This window comes from Balaenoptera ricei, chromosome 20 (assembly GCF_028023285.1).
Source record: "Balaenoptera ricei isolate mBalRic1 chromosome 20, mBalRic1.hap2, whole genome shotgun sequence".
Taxonomy (NCBI): domain Eukaryota; kingdom Metazoa; phylum Chordata; class Mammalia; order Artiodactyla; family Balaenopteridae; genus Balaenoptera; species Balaenoptera ricei.
The window spans coordinates 50,776,124-50,791,761 of record NC_082658.1 but is presented as its reverse complement, the minus strand read 5'-3'; the positions used below and the strand labels follow the sequence as shown (position 1 = coordinate 50,791,761).

The 15,638-nt window shown below is 39.2% G+C and overlaps 1 protein-coding gene across 1 annotated transcript in view; it reads right to left on the bottom strand.

Annotated features, from left to right (window-relative positions):
- The window catches only part of RPA1 (replication protein A1), a 53,205-nt gene that overhangs the window by 28,068 nt on the left and 9,499 nt on the right, over positions 1 to 15,638 (bottom strand). The window contains exons 2-5 of the mRNA XM_059907754.1: positions 11,589 to 11,639; positions 10,053 to 10,131; positions 9,298 to 9,406; positions 1,003 to 1,091 (exon numbers count right to left, since the gene is read on the bottom strand). Of these exons, the coding sequence (XP_059763737.1) occupies positions 1,003 to 1,091; positions 9,298 to 9,406; positions 10,053 to 10,131; positions 11,589 to 11,639 (328 nt within the window). The remainder of the gene's footprint in view (positions 1 to 1,002; positions 1,092 to 9,297; positions 9,407 to 10,052; positions 10,132 to 11,588; positions 11,640 to 15,638) is intronic.

The following is a 15,638-nucleotide window of genomic DNA, read 5'->3' as shown; positions in this document are numbered from 1 at the left end:
ATGTCTGCCCTTCTACCTCACTGTTCCTGAGTTATAGCCTTTGTAATAAACCGGTAATCTCGTAAGTAAATTGTTTCTCTGAGTTCTGTGAGCCACTCTAGCAAATCACTCTAATTGAACCTGAGGAGGGAGTTGTAGGAAGCTACAATTTATAGCCAGTTGGTCAGAAGCATAGATAACAACCTGGACTTACTTTTTTTTTTATATTTTTAGTTTTATTTATTTATTTTTGGCTGCGTTGGGTCTTCGTTGCTGCACACGGGCTTTCTCTAGCCACGGCGCGCAGGGGCTACTCTTCGTTGCGGTGCGCGGGCTTCTCATTGCGGTGTCTTCTCTTGTTGTGGAGCACGGGCTCTAGAGACACAGGCTTCAGTAGTTGCGGAGCGTGGGCTCAGTAGTTGTGGCTTGCAGGCTCTAGAGCACAGGCTCAGCAGTTGTGGCGCACAGGCTTAGTTGCGCCGCGGCATGTGGGATCTTCCCGGACCAGGGCTCGAACCCGTGTCCCCTGCAATGGCAGGCGGATTCTTAACTACTGCGCCACCAGGGAAGTCCCAGCCTGGACTCTGGACTGAAGGGGAGAGGGGGTGAGGGGTGGAGGCAGTCCAGTGGAACTGAGCCCTTACCCTGTGAAATCTGAGGCTAACTCCAGGTAGCTAGTGTCAGAACTAAATTGAATTGTAGGAGACCCAGCTGGTGTCCACAGAGAACTGGAGAATTGCTTATCAGGGGGAAGAAAAAAACCCCATACATCTGGTCACAGAAGAGCCAGAAGTATGTATGACTGTTGTGTGTAGAGAAAAACAGAGAGGTTTTCCTTTACAGAGTCCTACCATCATTTCTTCAGTACTGAAAAAAAAAAAAATGAAAGAATAACCTGGGTTGCTAGACTCCCAAATCACTAGTTTTAGTAAGAGTAACAAATCAAACTATATCAAAAGGAAGAATTCCAAATCTATGAAGAGGTATTCAATTGAGTGCTACAACCTATAAAAAACATTTTACCTTCATTATAGGGCACTGGATTGCCAATCTTTAATCCAACTTCTTCAGCTGATTTCAAAACTTCTAACTCCATCAAAATAATCACTCTCCTACAAAGGCAAAGAAATAGAAACATGTTAGAAAAAATAAATTCAGAAGCCTTTCAAACGACAAGCTACTTAAAAAGCTTCCCCCAATAATCACTGTGATAAAACTATTTCCCTTTGTCAATTGTTTTTCATTACTGAATAACTTGAGAAACATATGATATCAATTCCTACATAAATATTTCCCTAATCTTTCATTGTATCATTATCAAGGGCTTTTATGATTGCAGGGTTTTCATTTCCCAGCTAGTTCCTTAATTAAAATGCAGTGTCCTTACTACATACTGTATCTTCAAGGAGCAAATGACATGATAAGAATTTAGATTACTAAACCCAAGAATATGTGGCACAAGAGATGATCTGTTTTCAGAAACGTATACTTAGCTGAACAATTACCTTTTCCCAGTGAAAACCGTGACTATAGATATTTTTTAATTGTGATTACTATTAACTAAGAACTTCCAATTCTTTGTCCATCTTTAATTCTGATTAAAACCTTTCAATAACTTCTCAAGGGCCTTCGGCCAAAAGTTAAAAACCTTTTCACACAGCCTACGAGGCTCTGTAAGGTCTGGCCTCGCACTAACCTCTCCAGCTCACCTCGCGCCGTTTCCCCGTGGTGCTCTGCTCTCCACCATCTGTTTCCTTCCAGCTCTTGGTGTACATTCCGCTCTCTCCTGCCACAAGGCCTCTGTACACGCCGCTTTCTGATTGTGATGGTCTCTCATTCTGCCTCATCTAATATTCAGACGCTTCCTTAATCTTTGGTTTAGATCAGTTTTCTGTTATACTCCTTTCTACAGCCATCATTTCTTTCCTTCAGGTCACTTCTCTCAGGTTTAATTAATATATATTGACATATAATTATTAATATTTGGGTTAATTATGTTCATTATTTGATTATTTACTCACATATGATATATTTTAGTTGTGTATTCATTATTTATTATCTATTTCTCTTACTAAACTGCACTTTCAGTAATGGCAGGTATCCTTCAGTGTTTACTGTAGCAACTGGTCCACAGTAGTTGCTCAATACGTGCTTGAACAAGAATGTCACAATCACGTTCATATTTTAAAGAGGACTGCAATATGAAGGAGTCTGAGGGGAACACAACTGGAGGCAGAGGGAACAACAGAAGGAAGAACTGACGAGGCCTGAATTAGCATAGTTGAGATGGACATTAAATATAGTAGATGGGAAACTCAATTCCCTGGTAGTCCAGCGGTTAGGACTCCGTGCTCCCACTGGAGGGAGGACAGGTTTGATTCCTGGTCGGGGAACTAAGATCCTGCATGCCACACAGCGCAGCCAAAAGGAAAAAAAAAAAAGAGTAGATGGTCTGGAGCAATTATTTAAGCAATAATAAGCCCAACCTCATTGTGATGGATTCTTTAAATGGTCTGACTGCTGTATTTTGGATTTTCACATGCAATTGATCAGTTTGTGCTACCTTTATCAAGTTTTCATATCAAGGTTATATTACTTCAATAAAATAAGCTTGAAACTATCTGTTTCTGAATATTACATACAGATTCACTATAAAAACTCTCTGATAGATATTTAGTGGTATTTTAACTACCTTCCAAAAGTATCCAAATTTTGGATAACATAGAAAAATGGAAGACTTATTATCATTTAGCATTACCCTAATACCAAAACCTAAGAAAAAACACACGAAAAAAACCCACTAATTTTATTTTGTAATATACATACATCCTAACTAAAATATCAGCAAGATGAATCCAGCAACACATCAAAAGAATACACCAATATCAACTCACAGAAAACACAGATGACAAGGACACATTACAACTTTATAAAGATATAATCAGCAAAATCCAGACTGTGGGAAACGGTGCATGAGGATAAAGTACAAATGACCTGGTTTCTTCAACAAATAAACACTAAGGGAGGAAAAAAGATATGGAGGAGGAACTAGATTCATAGAGACTTAAAAGAACTATCAACCTACTGCAGTGTGAACTTTACTTTGGATCCTGATACAGACAAATTAATTACACACACACATGAATAGTTGGAAACTGAACAGTGACAGAGTATTTGATATTTTAGGTGTAAAAATGGAATTTTTAAAAAAGAATTACTACCTTTTAAAGATATATACTAAAATATTTGTGGAGGAAAAAATATGCCCGAGATTTGCTTCAAAATTATAGAGGAGGGTAGATGTGGAAGGTATTTAGATAAAACAAGATTGGATATCAAGTGATAATCTGAAGACAGATAACAGGATATATAGGGATTCACATACCATATTCTTGAATGGACTTAGTATCAAATACTATGTAAATTTACTGCAGTTCTTTGTATTCCGACAGGACTTTTGTTTTTTTTTTTTTGATACTTGAAAGAATAAACATGGAAGAAGAATAATAAATATGGAAGAATAAATATAGAAAAACTACCAGGTGGGCTTCCCTGGTGGTGCAGTGGTTAAGAATCTGCCTGCCGGGCTTCCTTGGTGGCGCAGTGGTTGAGAATCTGCCTGCCAATGCAGGGGACACGGGTTCGAGCCCTGGTCTGGGAAGATCCCACGTGCCACGGAGCAGCTGGGCCCGTGAGCCACAGCTACTGAGCCTGCGCGTCTGGAGCCTGTGCTCCGCAACAAGAGAGGCCGCGATAGTGAGAGGCCCGCGCACCGCGATGAAGAGTGGCCCCCGCTTGCCACAACTAGAGAAAGCCCTCGCACAGAAACGGAGACCCAACACAGCCATAAATAAATAAATAAATAATTAAAAAAAAAAAAAAAAAAAAGAATCTGCCTGCCAATGCAGGGGACACACGTTCGAGCCCTGGTGTGGGAAGATCCCACATGCCGCGGAGCAACTAAGCCCGTACACCACAACTACTGAGCCTGCGTTCTGGAACCCACGAGCCACTACTGAGCCCGCATGCTGCAACTACCGTGCGCCTAGAGCCCGTGCTCCACAACAAGAGAAACCACCGCAATGAGAAACCTGAGCACCACAACTAAGAGTAGTCTCCACTCGCCACAACTAGAGAAAGCCTGCGCACAGCAACAAAGACCCAACACAGCCAAAAATAAATAAACTAAAAAAAGAAAGAAAAACTACGAAGAAAATTTGGGGGGAGAAAAAGTAAAGGAAGACATCATCTGTAAGTTACTAAAATATTCTACAGATGATACTTTACCTGGAAACACTATGGCAGATGTAATTATCTGTGTTGATGAAGATGTGGAGAAACTGGAACCCTCATACATTGCTAGAGGGAACGTAAATTACTGTAGCCACTCTGGAAAATAATCTGGCAGTTCCTCAAAAATTTAATCATAAAGTTACCATTTGACACACAATTCTACTCCTAGATATATATAAAATAAATGGAAACATGTCCACACAAAAACTTGTACGCAAACGTCTACAGCATTATTCCCAATAGCGAAAAGGTGGAAACAACCCTAACGTCCAAACGACTAGATAAACAAAATGTGACATATCTATACAATGGAATACTATTTGGCCATAAAAAGGAATGACGTACTGACATGTGGTACAACATGGATGAACCTTGAAAATATCATGCTTAGTAAAAGAGGTCAGCCACAAGGGACCACATATTATATGACTTCATTTATAAGAAACGTCCAGAATAAGCAAATCCTATAGAGACAGAAAGTAGATTAGTGGTTGTCTAGGGCTGGGAGGATAGGGAGTTTGGGGGTGATATCTAAAGGGTACAGGGTTTATTTGGAGGGCAATAAAATATTCTAAAATTAATTGTGGTAATGGCTGCACCACTCTGAATATAGTAAAAACTATTTTACACTTTAAATAGATGAACTGTACGGTATATGAATTATATCTCAAGAAGATGTCACCAAAAAAAAAAAAAAAAGAAAGAAAAAACAAACTCTGGCACTGACAACAGGACTAGACAAACAGATCAAAGGAAAAGATGGCAAACAGAACAGAGTCAGATAAATGGAATACTAGTCTCTCTTTATCTGTTTTTGTCACCAACCATCAACTCTCCACACAGCTATGAAAATAATCTCTTGGAAACTAAAAAACTTAAATCAGACTGTACCAATACTCCCCTGCTCGAAAGCCTACAGCTTCCCATCACACTTAGAATAAAATAAACTCCTTACCTTAAGTCTTCCATGATATGGACTATCCATTTGGGAAAAATTAAGCTAAATTCCTCCTTCATACCCTATATAAAAGGGTATATAAGGTATCAACTATACTTCAATAAAAAACAAAAATCAAAACCTTAAATAACTTAAAATAATCCCACTGCTTTTAAAACTAAAAAACAAAACAAAACCTCAGATGAACCAAAATCTACTTTAAAAAATCCACAGAATGTCTGAAGAACTAAGAAGTATTTTTAAATAACCCAGTCAGGAAGCTTCCTAAGCAAAATACAAAATTCAGAAGCCATAAAGAAAAAAATGGACAAAACTGACTAAATTTTTTAAAAATTCTTTAATTCCACAACACAAGACACCATAAACAGTCTATAAAGGTAGACTACAAGGTCTAATAAAGAATTAGCTAACAAAGAATTAATTGATATCCCTGATTTACAAAGCACATCCTCCACATCTCCCTGAACACACACACGCAAAAGACAAAGTATATCATCAAAAGCTATTCAGAGAAAAAGTACAAAGCGTAAGTATATGAAAAGACACTTGACCTCACTAACGGGAATTTATTATTTTATATATCTATTGTTTTCCTTTTATAATACAGAAATTTAAGTTAAAATAATGATGACTGGCAATTATTTTTTAAAAATCAGTAATATCTGCTACGTTGACAAGGTTAAGGGGAAACAAGTATTTTTTCCCCCTAAAAACAGGTTTATTGAACACATACCATAAAATTTATCCTTTAAAAGTATAATTCAGTGGTTTTTAGTATATTTACAGAGTTGTGCAAGCATCACCACTACCTAACTTCAGAACATTTCTACCACCCCGAAAAGGAAACCCTGTGCTCCATGGCAGTCACTCTCCATCCCCCCACCACTGGAAACCACGAATCTAATTTCTGTCTGTGTATTTGCCTATTCAGAAACAGGTACTCTTACACAAGGCTCCTGAGTATGTTAATTGGTATACTTTCTACAACAGACGTCCTTTGATCCCCACAACTCCTAAGAAATAACAGCATGAGCATGTAAAGATAAATGTACAAGGATGACTGCTAAAGCACTGTTGGGAATAAACCTAAATGACCATCAAACCTAACTGACCGTCAAGGTAAGGAATAAACCTGGTCGTACACACACAGGTTCTCAGCAGAGGCAGGAAGGAACACACGGCATGCAGCCATGCTGAGGCGGTGAAATAAGGCAAAGCCCACGGGAGTGGAACTCCACCCCAGACTGGAGTGAATGGAGCTCGAGGTTTAGTACTCAACCACAGCAAAGCTCTCCACCCTCCCCTATACCATGCCCTAGAGGAGAGAAAAGTGGCTAGAAAGCACCACTCAAGCACTCCAAGGTAGCCTGGAGTGGAAGATAACAGGTCCCAAGTGGGAAGGTTGGCAAGGGGATGTACCTAGCCTAGACTATGTCAGAGCAAATGAAGTCTGGACAGAACTGTCCACATGAAGCATGAACAAGATAAAAAGAAATGACATAGCAACAATGTAACACACAACAGTGTATAAAAATAAAAGGAACAGAAGAGGCAGAGACAATTAACAATCCCATCTAGAGGAAAGCATAAGCCAAGAAAGGGAATACTTCCCAAGTGTGGTGTGCAAAATAAGACTAAGAGTTCAATAAAAGTCAAAAGATGAGATGAAACAAGAGACTGAGAAGAAAAGGGAGCTTGAAAAGGAAAAAACAGAACAAAAGCAGTATCATTATACTTCTCATACTTAAACTATAAACATCAAGGAACAGAACAGAGAAAGCTAAAAACTGAACTATAATATATAATATGTTGGAAAATCTTAAATGAATCCAATGCATGCATTAGAAAAAAGACTAGAGCAAACTGAAGACATACATGGAGAACAAAGTTATCCTGGAACTCAAATGAAACAGAAACATAAGTAAAAACTGGAACTCAAATGAAACGAAAAGATCATTAAGGAATAACTGAACAATCTCAACAAAAAGACAGATCTAACTCCTAACTGCAGACTGACAGGGCACCATGCACCAGGGGGGAAAAAAAAAAAAAAAAGGAACCACTGACATTTGAGACATAGCCTGGTTAAGTTACTGAACTTGAAACATAAAGAATTCTTCCATCTAATCCACAGAATCCATTCAAGTTTCATAAATTGTCTTAATGATATGCTTAATAGCAATAGGATCCAGTTCAGGATCACTTGTTATATTTAATTATATCTCTTTAGACTCCCTGAATCTGGAAGGATTCTTTTACTTTCATGCTTGAAATTTGAAAATCAGTTATTTTATAGAATGTCCCTCAATTTACCTGAGGCTTCCTCATGATTAGATACAGATTATGCACCTTTGGCAAGAATATAATAGTACTGATGCTATGTTCTTCTCACTGCATCCTACCAGGTAATACATGACTTCTGTTTGTCCCATTACTGGTAATGTTAACGTCAATCATTGGAATAAGGTGCTGTCTGCCAGCTTTCTCCACTATAAGTTGCTTCTTTTCCTTTTACAATTAATAATTATGCTCTGGAGAGGTACTTTTACCCTATAAATAACTTGTTCCTCCATCAAATTTTTACCACTTGTTTCAGCATTTGTGGTAGGCTAAATGACCACCCCCAACCAAAAGATATTCAAGTCCTAATCCCTGGAACCTATGAATGTTACCTTATATGGCAAAAAGGGACTTTGCAGATGTGATTAAACTAAGGACTGAAGTGGCAATTTTATCCCAGATTATCCGATGGGCCTTAAAAGCAACCACATATCCTTCTAAGAAGGAGGCAGAGGCAGACCTGGCATAGACAGAAGAAGAGATAATGTGACCATAGAGGAAGAGATTGGAGTGATGCAGCCGTAAGCCAAGGAATGCTAGCAACCACCAGAAACTGGAAAAGGCAAGGAATGGATTCTCCCAGAGCTCCCAGAAGGAGCCGGGCCCTGCCGACACCATGATCTCAGTCCGGTGAAACTGACTTCAACTTCTAACTTCCAGGGAAAATAATTTCTGTTGTTCTAAACCACCAAATTTGCAGTAATTTGTTACGGCAGCCACAGGAAGCTTACATAGCACCTATTAATGTTTCCTGCCTGAATTAATACTACGACGGTTGCCAAATGGTGATTTTCTAATTCCATCAATCCATTTACATTTTTACATGGCATTCTATTGTAAGAAAAAGCTTTCTGTTCCCTACCCCCCGTATTCATTTATTCAGTATGGACTTACGAATTCTTATTTTATTCAGTAGGTTGCAGTCTGTTACTATTTATTTATTTACTTACTTACTTACTTTCAATTAATTAATCATTTATTTATTTATTTGGCTGCGCCGGGTCTTAGTTGTGGCAGGCGGGATCTTCGTTGCCGCGTGCCCGATCTTCGTTCCGGCATGAGGATCTTTTAGTTGCAGCATGCGGCATCTAGTTCCCTGACCAGGGATCGAACCCAGGCCCCCTGCACTGGGAGTGCAAAGTCTTAACCAGTGGACCACTGGGGAGTCCCTATTTTTATTTCGACTTTTAAATTGCCCTAGATTTGGCAAATATGACTCTGCTAGCCAACAAAAAACGTCATATTCCAGCAGTGGTTAATCAGGTGTGAATAACAGTTCTGTTCACTACTGTATCTCTAGCATGTAGCATCTTGTAGGTATTTAGCATACTCTGTTGGCTGAAGAAAGCGTTTACTATGAAAGATTCAAGACTGCAAAAAGGGCAGTGTTACATAATTAATTATATCTTCTTTTGCCCTAATAAGTGATCCCATTTCATTAAAAGATACTTAAAAAGAGAATCCTAAAATCAGTGCTGCTGAAGAGATTAGAAATAAGAGTTCTGCATTCGGCTTTAATTTCCTGCTGTGAAACTTCCAGTTCGGTTCCATATTTTTCTCCTTTTGGTGCCACATTTTAGTTGCCTGAGTTCAGAACTCAATAGTTGTAAGTTCTTAGCTGAAAGCTTTTCGACTTCTAATTGAATTTTGGCATCCAATGAACTTCTCTGTTCAAAAATTAGTCCCATTATACAACACAATAGAACAGAAGAAAAGATACCACATACCTTCCATCTCTCAGAGTGTTCACAATAAATCGGTTAATCTGGCAAATACAGTTGCTAGACAATCGTTCTTCCTCAACAAGAGGGTTCAACTGTGTTGCCAACATGAAAGCTGAAAAGCACAGAGATTACTTCAGTCTCTAAAACATTTCAGTCATGACAATCTAAAAGCCGATCATACCTGTACCAGCAAAGAAAAACAATGCCTTAAATATTAAAACTACTCAGACTCTGCATAGTGAAAAACAGTATTAATTTGATGTGCATTAAACAGCTGCTGCTACTCTGAAATTAAGTATTTCTTAAAGTGCCCCAAATCATCTTTTCCATCATTCAGGTTTCATGACAAAGACTAAAAAATCTTTTCTAGGTCCTTCACCTTGTGACTAGAGATAGTAAGTATATACTCTGCAAATTCTCTTTCTCCCTGTAAAGCTTCCAACACAGAAATAAAACCCCAAAAAGACAAGTATAGGACAGCTAACCAATCATATTCACTAAATGTCAATATCATCCTAAGGGAAATTAATCAAAGAAAGCACAGAGCACCAGTTAGACAAAATTAATTAAGCCAAGTGGCAGCTTTCCACTCGACCCAGTCTATTGTTAGAATGCTCTCTGCCAGCTGCAATTCTGTCTTTACGAAGGCAGAGCCAAGCCAATGTAGACTTCTGGAATGCTCCAATTACTGCAATCAAAGTGCTGGGTGCACTTTTATTACTTAAATACAAATTCCTAGATTTATACATCATACGTACAAGACAGAGTATTCAACCCATCACTCATAAGCAGTCGATAACGGGGTGGATTATTCCCTGTAGCAATGGGACGGATGTTCTAGGAGAGAAAACATGATTCATTAGCCAGGTTGTCTGCTCAGTCCCCAGGGATCAGTAAACTTAAGTGGCAGGAGAGTGCGCTCGCCATAGTTCAACACAATTGAACTGCTTGCCCATTCTCTTGACACCTAAATCCAAGTAAAAGAAAACTGGATTTGATGATTCTCCCACCAACCTCTCTCTACTAACATTAAACACAACATAAACGAGAATAAAATAGGTTGCCAATACTCTTCTGTTCTCTCTCCCTTAACTCAAATTTGATTGAAAATTAATTAAAAAAAACATACAATAAGGCACCTAATATATGTATGGTACTATGCAGGAAACATGATAAAGATACAAAATGGAAGAAAAAATCCTTGCCCTGAAGAGGCTTACAACTGGGGTGGAGACAGAGGCAGAGAGACATAGCAGAGGTGTGCACATAATGACAAGACATTTATTCCAGCTTGAAGGAAATCAGAGGCAGTTTTCTGAAGAAAATGAAATACGAAAACAGCCTTAAGACGACTGGCAGGGAGGGACTTCCCTGGTGGCACGGTGGTTAAGAATCCTCCTGCCAATGCAGCAGACACGGGTTCAAGCGCTGGTCCGGGAGGATCCCACATGCTGGGAAGCAACTAAGCCCGTGCACCACAACTACTGAGCCTGCGCTCTAGAGCCCACGAGCCACAACTATTGAGCCTGTGTGCCACAACTACTGAAGCCCGCACGCCTAGAGCCCATGCTCCGCAACAAGAGAAGCCACCGCAATGAGACGCCCATGCACCACAACTAGAGAAAGCAAGCACGCAGCAACGAAGACCCCAACAACGAAGACCCATCACAGCCAAAAGTAAATAAAATTTTAAAAAATAAAATAAAATAATAAAACTGGGATATTTGCCTTTAAAAAAAAAAAAGATGACTGGCAGGGAGTTTGGGAGTAACAGGGAGACAGATCATCGGGCTTACTGACTCACAATCTGCAAGTATGATCCAGGATTCTGCTCCTATTGATTTTTAAAATTCTCACTAAAATTTGAGACCTCCTTAAATGAATGATAGGGTTAATGAAGAATTTTAAGCAGACAAGTTCCTTTCAGGTAGATCTCTCCAGAGGCCATATGTAAGGCAGATTTGAGCAAGACAAACCCCAGGGCAGAAAGACAACCAAGGAGGCAGAAGTAATGATGCGTAGCGCTACAGTATCCACCAACTGTGGAAAGAACAGAAAGGCAAAGCCTCATATGTGAACCTCCAAAGGTCAAACTCTGGCTAACACAACATTAAAATAAAGCCTGGTTCCTCTCTCAGAGTTACAACATGGACTGGACTATTTTTGTGATGATGAAGAGAATTTTGTAAAGTGGACACGTTTCCTAAAGTGGACTGTATGTCCTCTATCAAATGTAATTTATAATTATATGTAAGTTTAAAAAACGTTTGACATAAAAATATGTAGGTACTCACAATGACTTGGAGAATGGGTTTTATGGCTGTATCTCCCTGTTGCATTATGGCCTGAAAAAGTAAAAACAGATGCTTATGAGATAGGCACTCAAATCATGATTAAAACTTGACATATTTTTAATTTGGTGTCTGGAATAAACCACAGATGACATTATTAAAAGATCCTTTTCAGAGCTTATCATTTGAAAATCTACTTCAAGTTTTATCACTCTGGACAAATCATAAAATCATAAAAGTGGGATTCATACTTACGACAAGGATACTACATCTAAAAAGCGGGCATCGCATATGTACTCATTAGTCATAATAGCACATTTATTTTCCTACACTGCCCATTAATACGGAATCAAACAAGTAAGTACAGCAAATCCTTAAAACAGAATATTATGCAGCCTTAAGAAGATGTTTCTAGGGACTTCCCTGGTGGCGCAGTGGTTAAGAATCCACCTGCAATGCAGGGGACACGTGTTCGAGCCCTGGTCCAGGAAGATCCCACATGCCGCGGAGCAACTAAGGCTGCAAGCCACAACTACTGAGCCTGCACGCCACAACAAGTGAAGCCCGCGTGCTACAACTACTGAAGCCCACGCGCCTAGAGCCCGTGCTCCGCAACACGAGAAGAAGAGAAGCCACTGAAATGAGAAGCCCGTGCACCACAATGAAGAGTAGCCCCCGCTCGCCCCAACTAGAGAAAGCCTGCGCGCAGCAACAAAGACCCAACGCAGCCCAAAAAAAGAAAAAAAAGAAGATGTTTCTATACCACTGGTTGCCTCTTGTGAGAGGAATTGGGTGATGGGGGACACGTGTGGGAGGCAGACCTTGCACTGCATGCTCTTTTATACTTTTTGAATGTTAAATCTCATGACTCTATTAGCAATTATAAAAATAATTTCTAACAAAAGCAAAATAACTATTAATCAGGCTTTTAGTTCGTTTTTAAAAAGGCATCATTTAAAGGTAACCATCAGAAAAACTAGCTAGCTAAAACTCATTGTCTGACGTCTGCTTTTGCCAATGCTGAAATAAGTGGTACCAGACTAGCTCTTCCAACCATAAACTAAAAACTGGACAAAAATATATAAACTGTTTTCAAATACCAGGCAACAGGTAGAACAAGACTGTGATCCCTGAAAGGAAAACAAATGAGTTTCTGCACAGAGGCACTTTTGGACCATAGCATAGCAAAGGGAACCCAAGAAGAATATGGCAGTCCTGCTGAGCACAGATCAGTTTGGGGAGGTGAGTTATCTGGACTTCCTGGAGGCAGAGTACCCAACAGGAGGGAGCTACATAGAGAAAGAGCTTCAATAACCTATGCAGGGGTTCCCTTGAGTTTTTGGCTGAATTCTAAGTTGTGCATACACAGAATGAGGTGCCACAGGCCAGGTAAAGATTAGAGAACTACAAGCTGAAAAATTACTGGCGCTCACCCAGGCTAGAATACATTTGAGTTCCAATTAGCCATTTGAGTGGAGAGAACTCAATAAACACCTGGTGCATTCAGTAGAAACCCCAGAAAGGCCATGCTTTAGAAACAGACTAAACTATCCACAAAGTAAAAGCTACTCTAGACCCACTACAGTCTCAAAGGGCTCAGTTGATCTGCAAGTAAGTTAACAGTCTGCCAGAACAACTCAATATTCTCTATACACATAATCTAGACACTGAACAACGTATTGTTCATAATGTCCATTGCCATCTGGGGTCCCAAGACCTTTTCAGAGGGTACATAAATTGAAAACTATTTTCATCATAATAAACAAGCTTTTGTCCTTCTCACTCTCGTTCATTCAATACAACGAAAAACTGGCTGAAGGACTAATAAAACTTTATACTATTACCACTTATGAATGTCTACTGGATGAAAAATCAGTAATAGAAATCACAGCAGTTCCACTTTCTAATAATAAAGCAACTTGTTGAATTAAAGAACAAGATACATCATGAAGACTGAGTTAATATCTCTTCCGCAGAATTCTACTTTTGCCTTACGAATGGATGAATAGATAGATGTGGCTGGACTGGCTGCTTTGCTTGTGTTCATCTCGTATCAGCACCAACTAATCATCTAGTAAGATCTTCTTTCGTGTGAATGCTTGACAACAAACACAGACTATGCTGAAATACTCAAAGTGTTGAATCACTTTCAAAACTCATGGTTTATCCTGAAACAGCTGTGTTGACATTTGCACTGATGGTGCAAAGCAGTGGTAGGTAAACTACGGGTGCCTTAGCCGAGTTACTACAGCAGTCGTCACTGTATGCTTCACTGCCCTGAACACACTGGGGAGGGGAGTTTCACTAAAAAAAAAAAAAGAAAGAAACTTGAAGAAATAAAATTATTTATTACATTAAATCTTAACCTTGAGGACAAAAAAATTTTAATATTCTATGCAACCATACAGAAAGTATGCCAAAGTACTTCTGCTGAAGTACGGCTGCGGCCTTGAGGAAAAGCACTGCTACAACTGTTCGAGCTGCAAGTTGAACCGGCCGTTTTTTTCTCATGGAACGTCATTTTAACTTGAAAGGGCAAACGACAAACTGTGGTTATTCAGACTTGGGAATTTAGTGGATATCTTCTCAAAAATAAAGTGAGACAATTCACTGTATTTGTTGCCAATGATAAAAGAGTTTTCTAATGAAAGTCAGGACTTCTGAAAACCTGTATTCACCAGCTTCCTAATACTTACTGACTTTTCTTAATTAAATCAGTAATGATGTTAATAAGCATAAATTTTTGTGATATAACAAAATATACCAACATTTGGAAGATCTGTAAAATGCAATGAACCAATATTTTCCAAATGACTGAAACATGGCGTTACAAATAATGCATAGGTAAAAGATCTATTCAAAATGGAAGACAGGCCAAATCTACATTCCAACTAACCTTTAAGAAACTACCATTTGTTGAGTTTTGATACAGTACTAAAGGAAACCTGATTTTCTATTCAAAACACTTCTGACACCAAATGTGTGGGTTTTCCACATGAAGCAATTCTCTGCAGACACCAACTGGGCGTCTCACAAGTCAACTTAATTTTGACACTAACTACCCAGAATTAGTGTAGACCCCACAGGTTAAGGGCTCAGTCCCATAAGACTGTCCAAGTGCCCACTTCATACACTAATCTCAAGTAGTGGGTCCCCAGGTGACCCAGTTTACACTTCTATTTGACTTGGCTACAAATTGTGTGGCTACAAATTCCTTGGAGTCCCTCACAGAACTCAGGGAAACACTTTACTTAGTATTACTGGTATATTATAAGAGAGAGTCAAAAGGATACAAACAAAAATCAGATGGAGAGGCACATAAGACAAGGTCTGGATGGGTCCCAAGCACAGGAGATTCTGTTCCTGTGGAGTCTGGGGGTGTGCCCCCTCCCAGCATGTAGATGTGTTCACCAAACTAGAAGCCCTCTGAATTTTGTTGTTTAGGGATTTTTCTGAAGGCCCCATTACATAGGCATGATTGATTAAATCGTTGGCTATTGGTGATTAGCTCAATCTCCAGCCTTTATCCTGTGGGGTGAGGTGTAGAGCAGAAAGTTCCAACCCTTTAATCACATGATTGGTTCCTGGCAATCAACCCCTGTCCTGAAGCTACCCTGGGGCCCACCAAGAGTTAGCTCATTAAACTTCAGGTATGGTTGAAAGGGGCTTATCAAAAGTAACGAAAAAAACTCCTCCCACCCTATCACTCAGGAAATTCCAAGGGTTTTAGGAGTTCTGTGTACCAAAAACTGGACAAAGACCAAACATATATTTCTTATTATATTACAAGATCACAAGGATCAGAAAAGAAGCCTGAAAAGGGTATTAAAATACTCCTCCTTTTTCCAATTACATATTTGAAGCCAGATTTCCTCCATATAGTTCGACCAAAAAAACCATATATCCATATACTGAACGCAGAAGCTGGTATGAAAATCTAGCTGTCACATCTTCTAGTAAGCCAGATATTAAAGCAATGTGCAAAAATGTAAAACAATGTCACTTTTCTATTTGTTTTGAACTATATAACTGTTTTTCCTAAAACATGTTATT